General features: G+C 46.4%; 1 protein-coding gene across 4 annotated transcripts in view; it reads right to left on the bottom strand.

Moving 5' to 3' along the window:
• LOC137878933 (nck-associated protein 5-like) overlaps positions 1–12,325 on the bottom strand; it is a 113,599-nt gene that overhangs the window by 43,508 nt on the left and 57,766 nt on the right. For all 4 annotated transcript variants that reach the window (XM_068719453.1, XM_068719455.1, XM_068719454.1 and 1 more), the window contains 2 exons: positions 9,086–9,149; positions 577–710 (listed from right to left, as the gene is read on the bottom strand). In XM_068719453.1, coding sequence (XP_068575554.1) covers positions 577–710; positions 9,086–9,149 — 198 coding nt within the window. The remainder of the gene's footprint in view (positions 1–576; positions 711–9,085; positions 9,150–12,325) is intronic.

Raw genomic sequence — 12,325 nt, 5'->3', positions numbered from 1 at the left:
TTTGAGCACTTCACGCTTTAGGAGTTCTGCCTTTTTGAACGCATCAACCCATCGTTTGCTGACAACGAGGGGAAGTGACTTAGAGAAATGTCACTGATGTACTCGGACCAAATGGCAAGAATAAAAGAAATGAAAACAAGGCCATATTGATTTTAAAGTTATTAAGACAAAAAGGTGAATCCAGGAAACTGCTTTTGATTTGGATTTGTGTGGTCCAAATGTTTATTAGATCCATATTGTTGGTGCATTTGGACTTTATTTACTAGCTGAAAGTAGAGAGATGACAGGACGTGTGGGGAGAGAGAGATGGGGAGCGCTATGACGTAGCTTCTAGCTGGTGATATCCATCATCAGGACTCATTCCATGGCCTGAAAGCAATGTTTGATTCTAATTGTGTGGAAAGCGGTTTTAAAATGCTTGTACATGTATGGTACTTGAGTAGAGAAACCTACACAGGGTCACAGAGGGCTGGATCCTATCCCAGCATATAATGGATGAGAAGATCAAGCCTTTCGATCAATAGCTATCCATGTACGAGCAGTCCTTCAGAAACGTCTGCTTTCAGGCTCTTTTACCTGGAGAATTGCTGCTGCAGCGAAACCATCTGCGCCCGTCCCAGCTCTGACTCCTCCGTCACTTCCCGGAGACGTTTCTCGCTCTCCAGTCGCAGGCGTCGCTCTTCCTCTAGCTCGTGGATCAGCTTTTCTCGCTGTGGACACAGACACACACAAAAAAACCATCTGTCAGTGGCGTGTGGCCTAAAGGCTCACCAGAACATCTCCAAGTCGTATGTTTACGGTCCTGGAGCGTAAGCCCCTGAATCCCTGGAAGCTCCAGGGATGTCGTTGCTGCTGCTGACCCTCCTTGAAGAAGGGAAGTGAAAACAGAATGTTTGAACATCATGATCATCAAAAAAGATAAGAAAGTCCCCTAACGTCCTCCTTTTGTCTAACATCCATCACAGGTCATCCGGTTGTTCCTCGTGCTCCAGGGGTGAGACACAATAACAGAATAAGGGCATGATGACATTTAAGCAGCCAGAGCGGCATTACTTCCATACTCTGTTGTTGCTTTGAAATGCTCTTAATGAAGCTCCCCTCTCCTCTGTTGCTGTGACAGAAAGTTCACACTAAATGTCAACAACATCAGCTTGGTGTTGCACACTTCAATCTGCGCTCTCACTTCTCATTTCATTTCAGTGCTGTGCTTCCACATTAACTATTACAACCATTACCATAACTATTGATAACAATAACTACGGATAGCTTACCACAACAGCAGCCTTCCCCTACACACAAGCGGTTGCCTGATGAGTAAATGTGACCTCACTTAATTAATTCAACTTTGAATGGATTTTGAATTCAGAGTCTAGAGCTCGTTAGTGAGAGGCAGCTCGTGGAACTGAAGATGTAATGATTTCATTTGTGACTAGATTTGATTCCTTTCTACACACAGCTCATGTAAGTGCTCTTAAGTGTTATGGATGTTCTCTCTGGTTTGGTGTGAATTAACCCCATTACCCTCAGAAGGATCTGTGCAAGGTCTCCACAGATCACCATATCGTCTGCCCATTTTCACCAGAGACCGTACCAAAATGAAAGCGCTCTTTTCACTTTTTAATTGGCTGCTTCTCCGTCTGATGGCCTCAGCCACCTGCTCCCAAACGAGAGAAACGTCCTCGCCTCGAACCCAACTTCAAAGGCCGCGGCTCTGTCGGGGAACATTTGGCATTGGGAGTTTTTCAGTGACACGACCGCGGAGGAACTTTGAGCAACCGCTAACAGCAAGGCTGAGGATTTTAGCTGACATTCATTTATTCTCAGTCGCTACACAGAGCATCTCCTGCTGCTGAATACTACAAAGCCATGAATTAAGTGAAAAAAAATAAGATGCAGTTATTGCAGAATAAGAGATTTGGATTTGAGGTGCACTAACGCAGAGCAGACATCTTTTATTATACTGTCATTCTCTGCTATACATTTAGGAGCCTGAAGAAGATTATATATCGTTATCTGACTTGAGAGGTGAGATCAGTGACTGCAGAGAAGGAGTGTAAACAAAGTCTGTGAGGACTTCTCAGTCGGTTATACAGAATTAAAATGTGTCTTTTTACTCTAGAGCTCATCTTTAGGTCCGTGTAAAGCTGTGTGATTATTCAGTGAACGGCTGCAGAGACGCTGAAGTGCTTTTTCACACAAAAGCATTATGGGGACATCTAGTGGCGTGAAAGGACGAGGGACACCGACGGGAATAAAGACAAAACATCCTGATGGTGTTTCGTCTTTTTGCTCAGTGCATCATTAAAATGTGCTGCCATGATTTAAAACTACACCATAAAATCAAACTGCAAAGAAAAATACCAAAACAACTGGAAAGCCTCTAAATCACCGAACATTTCAGAACATTTTACTGTGACCGTACTGCCTGGAATGCAACCAATAAACAATCATATTTCATTACAGTGCATTGCTCCTTGGCAGAAATTCTGTCACAAAAGCAGATTGTAACCGGGTGAATCGGTCCAAGAGAGAGAATATTAAACCCGAGTCACCATTAAACCAGTTCTGGTCCTCACTGGGGCTATAAATCCGTGGCTACCATGTGAAGCGGCTCTTTACACAACAGGGAGGCTCTCCCTGTCAGGAGTAATGGCCGCTGTAAATCCAGACGTACAGAGGCATAAAGCAGTACATCCCCCTGCCAAGAGCTGGACCTATACATCTGGACCAAAACCAACCACTTTCTGGCTCTTCTTCACCTTCTCTCTTTATGGAAAAATGGGCCAAGAGATGAAAAAAAGCAACTCGTAAAGAAAGACAGCATGACTGTATGTCAGCATACATACATAAGCATGAGATTTTTTTCCTCAAGCCATGAGGGTGGAAATATGTTTTTAATGATACAAACATGCATTAAAAGCTGATAATTACAAGAGAAACCTCCAGCATCCAGCCGTTGAGCTGGTTCTCCTCTCAATGAAACAAGCACACGTATTAATGTGTGCAGCAGTGTTCAGCGAGTTGGCATAGATTCTCACAAAAGCACGGAAGCTTCAGTCCTGATTCTGAAGCCCACATGGCCAAACCAACGGCCACTCTGTGTCTGCTGACGTCTGTAACGAGACAGGATTTATGCTCTGCGTCGCAGTAAAAGGCCCTCTATTGCTTTTGTTCAATATAGAATTTCAGCAATTTAACATGGCCTAAGGCCAATAAATCAAACATTAGCATATCTTTACGTGGCCAGGAAACCCTAGCAATACATTACTATTCTTCTGGGTTGAAATGTTTATTGTCTACGCCAACTTCAGGACTCTTTCTTCCTGCGGTAAAGAACATGCTAATTGAAAGCATATTCTTTAATAAGCCTTACAAATACAACACGCCTTCAGCAATACCCTGGGAAGATATCTGAGAGTCAACACTGAGATGGGATGTGAGGAACGCCTGCTCTGCAGCCTTCTGTGAGAAGGTTTACTTTAGTTAAGCCAGAGACGGAGGAGGTAGTCCTCTCACTCTGCTGTCTGCCCAGGCCTCGGCTGGAGGAGATGCACCGCCCCGTTTCTCCTGTGGAGGGCAACATGCTACTGGAGTAAAAGTGACAGCCACGGCGCTAACAAAGCAGCTCTGACAAACAATGCAATGGTTGGAGGAAAAAAAAAGAAGCAATATCAAATGGAATAGGCTAAGTAATCCATAAAAATGTCCCGGGCAGGATTTTACGCCGCTCTACTGAGCCATATATCTGAAACAAGCCCAGATCGGGCGTTTCAGGATTAAATTTGACCTCTGTCACGAGCGAGGCGGCTTTCATTTCCTGGTTGATGACAAAAAATGTATCCATCTAGATATGGCTTTGAATTTATCACCGTCATGTAAAGCTGGAGACTGAATGGACTGCAGGACGCTATTGATTTCAAGACACCACATGCAGTGAAATAAAAGAGAAACCGCGTTGTATTGTAACACGCTCTCATCGCTTCCTCTCTCTCACTTCTACATCGACATACGTCTACAATTGTATTAGTTGCAGTGGAGCCCAGAATAAACCTCGCCTCTGTAATTGGACAACATTAGATGGTAATGGTATTCATCCGAGCTGAATTACTAGAAGACTCAAACCCCCCTGATGCCCTCCAAGATCCACAGAGGACTCTAAATTAATTAGAGGCCTCTGCCTCTCCCCGTTGTGCCTGCAATGCTGTCTCCCATAAAAGAGGAGCTGCAGTGATCAGGTTAAGTGCATGTGTACAGTATGCGTGGCCGTCGCTATGGTGATTCTGTCTGTTGTCCATCTGCAACTGTATAGTGTCCACGCAGGGTTTGGGGTACAGTTCAGGGGGCTCAATAATCTCTTCATTACACAGGAACCCCCCCCCCCCCCCCCGCTGTTGGAGCTCTTTGCCTAATCAAAGGGCCGGGAGCGGATCTCTGGCTCGCTGCTAAAGCAAACATCAGGGACACAATACACCGCGCAGGTTCTTCATTCATAAATAAAACATGCCACTCGGCTGTTTGTGTTTGCATGTGTGTGTGTGTGTGTGTGTGTGTGTGTGTGTGTGTGTGTGTGTGTGTGTGTGTCCTTGTCAGCAATTCAAATGAAAGTGTAACATGAGGAGGATTTGGCCACATGGCCCACATATGTGAGACCAGGTCAGACGAAGACAAACCAAAGTGAAGAGGTAAAGAAGTGCCTTTAAATGAAATGCCACTCAAAGTAGTCCAGGTTCTGATGTTAGCTGTGGTCTAGTGGACTCGTTATAGAAACAAAACAGTGTTTTATTCACTAGAAATCTGTGTCCCCCAGGGCTCCATCAATTCAATTATCATGGAGAGCCACTACATTAGAGCGCACCTCTTCTCTCTTAGACAGCCGCAGGCACTATAGCAAATACAACACACACCCCAGGAATATGCTAAATCATATGAGAGGCCCATTTATCATTGCCAAGGGAGCTCCCCCACCCAACCCACGCACTCAGAGTCATTCAGTCACACGCTCTGCAGAGCGGGTGAAAGGGCCGGTGTGGAGATGCGATTTGGGCCTGGCTGTCAGCGCTCATCACCCGGTGAATGTGCCGAGCGCTGGGGGGGGGACGGCGACCCCATCTCGGCCGTCGCCGCTGTCCGTGGCTGATAAGGCCAATCTGCAGAGACAGCACCTGAGTCCCCCCTCTGGTCCCCAGAACTCCACGCTGTCACACACCCTCCAAACAGCTGTCAGAAACACTCTATGAAGGTCCCTCAGCGCTGGATCTCCATGAGGGCCGGAGTCTTTGAAAGCCGGGAGCCCCTCCAAACCTTCCTTTATCTGCTGGGAGCACACTACAAAAGATCTTTAAGGTGCTTTTTATGGTAGTTCAAACACTAATACATCATTGTCAAACGGACCGTGATATGGTCTAATTATCACAAACTAATTGGTTATGCCAAGTGATAGCCCTAACTCTTACAGTACCTGCCAAACTATTGTTGTCCCAGTGTGGCTCCCCTGCCTGTTCAACAAGGAGAGACGGGAAAACCATCTGTAGTCTTTGAGTTATATGTTGAACAGCAACCCAGACCGGTTCTTGTAAAGATCTGACCCAGTTGAGGAGAAGATGCAGTGAGGAGGCCAGTTCTCTGTTATTTACTGTTAATTAATGAGTCGTTAAAGAGGGCATTCAGTCTTTAAAGTACATTGTTCTTGATCGATGTTACAAACTGTGTCACATGAATCTTGCAGACCGCAGCGCATAAGAAATCTGCTTTCAGCAGATTCATCTTGGCTCCAGGGCCTATTTTAGCACACTGTGCCACCCGCTCCCACTTTATATTCATAAATGCAGCAGCTCCATTCTTATCTTTACTTCGACATGAAACACTCTGGAGAAATCAGATAGTTAAATAAGCGAGTTACACAATTAAGAAAAGTTCAAGCCAAAAACATTTCCCTTTATCGGTCATGTGCTTCACTCAGCCATGAACAAATCAAACACCGTAATCAACCCAAGCGTCCCGGGAAATAACTGTGAGTGGATCTACTGTGTGTGTGAGACTCGTATCTGTTTAGGCTCAGATATCAGTGAGCGTCCGCAAAACCCAAAGGAAAATAAAGTCTCTGAAAGCGAGATTTCCCCGTTGTTTAGACAGCCGCTTCCAGTGGTCATAATCTAGCAGTTTGAAACGAGGAGCCCAGCCCCCTCAGCGGTGCAGTCACTGCTGCCTTTACGAGCCTGCATGTGCACTTCTGTTTTCTCCCCGACAGGAAACCCGGCATCCTGCTCCTGACGGACTTGAATTGCACTTCAGAGTGGCATCAAACGAGAGTGGGAGACAGGGAGCGGCCCTGCCCTGCACCACGCCTCTGGGTTGGGGTGTGAGGAATTCCAGAGCAAACCTACAGCAGCGATGAGGCCGTGAATGAGCGGCTTCACTCCAGACAGACAGGGCAGGCTTGTTGGAGAGAAACCGAGGCCCTCGCAGAATAAACCGTGACCTGTGCTCTACCAAACACCTAACGGGAAATCCACTGTTGTTCTTGTGCGAGTTTTAAAGATGGCGCTCTGCGGAGCACGCCAAAAGCACCGCGTCCGAGCCCTCGTGTGAAGTTCAAGGAACAAACGGCGGTGGAAGAGAGACAGATCTGGCAGTTGCTAGACCATATCACTCCGAGCTAATAACACATGCATCTTGTGTGGCCATGTTCATGGTGAAATACTCTGCAGATTCACACCATATCAACTTAAACACTGAGTGCTCAGAGAATGTGTCAAATGGAGAGTCTCCCAAACGATAAACAACAAAAGAGTGTTGTACTTTTGCACTCAATTAAAAACAGACGCTCCTCAGTGAACTGTGTTGTTAACGCTGTTTCGTTTACACTCACGTCTGTATAGACCTGAGGCTTACAACTGCAGCAGTGCGTGCAAAGCGCCTCGCAGTCATGAAGATGCCTCCGACATTCGTTTGCACAAAGCACCAGTAATGGTTCGGCAGAACACGTCCCCGCGGAGCTGCTCAGCAGAAGCAACCAGCAATGGGTGGCTCTGCCGCGTTCTGTGTCTCTGATCGCGTTACACAGAAGACACTAATGGATGTAGAGAGGAAAGACCAAGGCCGGGAACAGAGGCTGTTAAAGAGGGGCATCAGATAGCGAGGAGGGGCAGAGCCACTTCAAAAGTCTGCGGCTGCTTTAATCCGTCTCTCTCTAGGTTAGCCCCTTGGCAGGCGAAGATGGGGGTTGGGGGAAGCGAGTGGGCATAGAAGTGGGCGTCGGGGTGTGGGGGTCTGCGGGGCACAGGCTGTGGCTGGTGATCAGTTCCCACTGCACACCGCCAGCACTTTGACAATTATCTCCTTGATGCAGCAGTCTCTTTTTCATTTCTATTGAAGAACCGTGCCTGAGCGCCGAAGCCTCCTAGGAATGCCAGAGAGAGAGAGAGTGCAAGAGGGACTCCGACGGGGATAATCCCAATTTCAAATGGAGCTTTGTGATATCCCCCTCCTCCCTTTCTTCCTCCATCCACCCCCCCACCTCACCCTCCTCCTGTCTGGCACAGATAACTCATCCCTCTCTCTCTCTCTCTCTCTCTGTCTCTCTCTCTCTCTCTCGCGCTGTGCATGCGCAGACAGCAGTCCACACACACCCCTCTAAAGTAATAATTAGCATGTCAGCCGCTACTCGCGTGAGTCTGATAGCTGGGCCTTCACCGAGTCTCACAGCGCGGCGAATGATAGATTGTTCTTAAGTCTACGTGGATGCCGGAGGTAAGTGTTGACACAGTGAGGCGTGGACACCGGCTGAATTCTATTATGTACACACAGGTACCAAATGCTACGAGTTGAAAGTGAAAAGAGGTTAAAAGATGCTGCGGGCTTCTTGTGGTCTGTCGTTTCTTCTTCGCTCTGGATCAGGTGAACCACACAGGTGTGAAATGTGACCTGAACTGATCCGCTTAGTCACGTTTATTCCTACAATCCATCACACTGGATACTACTCCCAAATGACTCTGACGGTCACGCATTCCGTTCATCTGCAGTTTATCTACCTACTGTGGAAATCAATACCGCACCTTCTTGATTCCCATACACCTACATTACAGTGATGACAGTATTGGGAGAGTCACCGAAAGGTCAGGGAAAAGGAGGGCCATCACTTGACTTCTTTTCCCTGAATCAGTCCATTGTATTCAATGTTTACATTCATGAACTGATGCAAAACTAAAGTCAATTTTCCACATGAAGAAGCGTTCACCTCATCACATATCTCTGTGTCAAAACTCAGTTCAAGCCTCCATGACGGCAGGAATCTACCGCGCTGAAGAGCCCTTGAGCAATCTTGAGTATCTGACCCTGTGATCTGACCTGGGGAGAGGCGAGCAGAGAAAACAAGCGCTCCTCCTTCAGGGAACAATAGAGAATCACACAAACCAGCGTCAGAATCTCACAGCGCAGCAGCCCTTGTGTGCTGTTGCTGTAGGCCTGCTGCCATACAGAGAGTCGGAGGCGTCACTGGGGTGCAGTCAAACAGCTGGGCCTGCGGTTGGAGCCTCTGCTCGGAGGCTGCAATCAGCTGAGCTCCACTCCACTTCATCATGCGGTTCCCTTTCTGACCCCCCTACTGTACAGCATGCACACGTTCAGAGACAAATAAAGATAGGCACTTATGTACACACACATCGGCAGATCTCCACCCATGAATTCTTTCCCCTTACACAAAGAACTGGAAGCACAGTATCAGCAATTTCCAGTAAAGCTTAGCAAAATGCAGTTTTGACCGTTTAAGCCCCAGCTGCAGCTTTATAATGTCACACAACCTGAGCGTGCAGCGGAGTACCTGTTCTTCCTGCAGAATGCCTGGAATTGATCCGACCTACTTGTTTAGTATTGAACCAAATGGCTGAAAAATAACTGCTTATGGCCTCATTTCTGCAGAATAGTCCTCTTCAAGATCAACTGAAGTGTTGAGACACCAAAGATTGACTTTGGCCGATGCGACGGCTCGGCACAGCTTGACAGTGTGTGTGGGTGTGTGTGAAGTGAGCACACTGTGGCTTTTTTGGCATTGCGCAGATTATGGAGGAGCAGTTCCACTCTACTTTACCATTGTTCCTTCGCTCTTGCTCCGTGCGACTTCCCTCTGCAGGCGAGCCACGGCCAGCTTTTCCCTAAAGGAGAAGAAGGAAGAGAGAGAATAAGAGTGAGTCAACGGCTGATCGTTGTTTACTGGCTGACACAGGCAGGATTGACACAAATACCACTGCATTTCAGTGACACTTATATTTTAGAGTTTTCTCTTTCTGTTCTCAAAAATAATGTCATTCTAGTCGAGGGGAAAACAAGCCTCATCTTTGTCTGTCTTCTGCTTAACAGGAGAATCCCCACAAGCCTGCCAGCAAATCAGCAGATACACACACACACACACACACACACACACACACACACACGGAGGAGACAGGGTCGTCCGCTTACCACGCAAAGCAGAGAGCTTGCAGTTCTGTCCGGACAAAAATAGCTCAGAGGAAACAAAAAGCAGGGCATCCTCGCACCAGACCTTACACGCTGACACACACTCATAACAGACTCACACACACACACACACACACACACACACACACACACACACACACACGTGAACCAGGCAAAACAAAGAAATAGACTGTGCACGTCCAATCTGTTTCCCACGTGAGGCATTCCAGACTTTAATGGGATAAATCTTGGCACACTAGCAGGGATAATAAAGAGCCCTGTTTCATGGCCCCTCCTGAGGTATCACAACTGAAAACACAAGTGAGACACTGCTCCAGGACAAACCAGCCTGCATCTGACAGTCACAGAGGAGACTGTTTCATGAAAGCTTGTCATTCTGCAAGAGTCGAAAAGTACAACAGATGCGTTGCGGAGGAAAACGCCTCCTCTGGCAGAGTAACATTTGCTCGAATCTTTACAATCAGCTGCTTAAAGACCGGAACATCATTATGTATGAAGTCAAACGCTGCATTAGTATTCGCAAAGATGTAAATATGGTGTTCTAAATGTCAACACATTGTTTTGACACAAGGGGCACATGATGTTCGCCAATTATCCCCTTACATACATTGCATTAGGTATGCTAATTAAGCCAGTGAATGCATTCATTAGCCAATGTTTAAGATACGATGAGACATACTTTAATGCCCCTAAAAGATGTGTGTTGTTGCTCACAAACTGCTTCCAGAAAACTAATATGAGGCACAAATATTACAACAACAAATACAAAAATCAACCACAAAACAGAATAAAAGTGAATAAAAGCATGTAGAAATGATTAAACAGAAGCGTTACAGCGTCTACAGTGTATGAGAGGAAGACTAGGATGTAAGTTTGTCAAAGTATTGTTCCAGACTTTCTGCGCTCACAAGAATACATCACACACACAAAGCCACCTAAGATGGGACCACGGGACCTAATGAAGGAGTGTATGCAGCAGACAGCCACAAGTAATCACAATCACCTGCACATTTTTCACATTTCTTCCCTGGAGCAGACTCCCAAACCGCTTGTCAAGCTCCCTCAACCCCCAAAATAACTCGTGACTAACATCTCCTCTCCGCCTCTGACAAGACATCATTGTTTCTGAGCGGCTTACCTGTCTCAGAAAAACCCCTGGTGATTAAGAGGCAGCTGGGGATGTTTGGTTGATGGATGAATCCACTGTCTGGACTGAAGAAAGCCTGCTGAGCTATAACTAACTGCCGGTGGAAGCCATTCCCACCGCCACTCTGATGGGACCAGACTGAATTAGGCAAAGCCGAGGCTGGCACGCCGATTGTGAAACACCCGGTGCGGTGGTGACAAATCCAGGAGGAAGGCAAGCAAGGCTGCAAGACAAGGGGTGTGTGTTTGGGTGTGTGTGTGTGTGTGTGTGTGTGTGTGTGTGTGTCTACATTTGGGCTCATGTGAGAAGTTTGTGTGTTTGTGCATTCCTAAATGTGGGTGTGGGAACATGCATTCATTAAAGTCAAGGTGTTGTTCATGTGTTTGTGGCCACTCGTAAATATGTCTGCGCGTGTGAAAGTGAATGACGGCATGCTCCACACCTGAGACTGACTAACACACTCATGTTCCAGTTACACAATGTGTCTCTACCTATTACGACACACTGCTGGTTTCAAACCATTACACTACCTGGAGATGAAAAATGGGTAATGGAGGAGTGTGTGTGTGTGTGTGTGGGGGGGGGGGGGGGTCTGGATCGTCTCACTGCAGATATTGTTTTGCTTAGCGGGCCCGGCCTGGCATTCCTCCAGTCTGTGTTATGGCTGAGCGTCAGCCCTGCAAGGGGTTAAGTTTCAGGCCACTTATGTACAGGCATGTTCCAGGAGCAGCGGAGCATGAGCCAACCGAGCCCGGAGAAAATCATCGCCAAACATAGAGCAATTTGACATTGTGTTAAATATAATTATAGTAACTGGCTCAAGCGGTAGTCAAAACAGTACTCCAGATCAAGATGCTCACCAGAGACATTTGTCTCCGGTTGGCGCTGATGTGGAATAATGTGATATTTGAACGTCTAGATGTTTAGAGCGATATATATTCCACTTTGAGTTATACATTTGCATCGAGCTGTTTCACCAATAAATGTCAAGATGCAAAGACCAATGTAGTAATGGTGTCTGGAAGAAGGTGGAAAAGTCACAATGAACGGGAGAGTTCTGGTGTTTAGAACGGGGCTGATGAAGTACTGATCCAAAGTCAGTGTATACCTACAGTAGATGGAGAAACAGAGTAATGTGCTGTGTAATGTCGACGTACAAAAATAAATAAATAAATCAGTGTACGCTATACTTAGAACAATATTTATACTTTTAAACAATCGGTTACATTATTGTCAATTGTCTAATCCATTTTTCCAAAGATCTGTTAAACTCATCTTCTTTCACTCTTAAATATGAAGTCATTTTTCCAACACAAATATTCCCTGCACTACGTAGATACATCTCACCAGTGTCTCTGTGAGGGTGGGTCCGCTGCCAGCTGTGAGGAGGAGTTTGACCGAGTAGTTATCTTCACGGTCCTTGTTTCTATTGGTGAAGTAATTCGTGGAATCTGGCAACGCGACGTCGCTCTAATAAAGTCTGGGCGAGAGACGTGAGCAGTTAGACTGCTGGGCCAACAGTTTTTCCACATTACATACATTTTATTTGGATGTAAAATCATAAATATGCAACCAGCAATGTCTGTAATAATCACGTATTGCAAAGGAGAACTGGAAGCTCTAGCTGTCTATTCGTGCTACGCTGTATGCACACTGCGTATATTTCACACTTGACTGTGACCAAATGGGAATTATTTCAGGCCACAG

The sequence above is a fragment of the Cebidichthys violaceus genome, unplaced genomic scaffold (assembly GCF_023349555.1).
Source record: "Cebidichthys violaceus isolate CVI_PGR_0920_01 unplaced genomic scaffold, fCebVio1.0.p SCAF_24, whole genome shotgun sequence".
NCBI classification, from domain to species: domain Eukaryota; kingdom Metazoa; phylum Chordata; class Actinopteri; order Perciformes; family Stichaeidae; genus Cebidichthys; species Cebidichthys violaceus.
The sequence above is the reverse complement of the archived record's forward strand: the minus strand, read 5'-3'. Positions and strand labels throughout refer to the sequence as shown.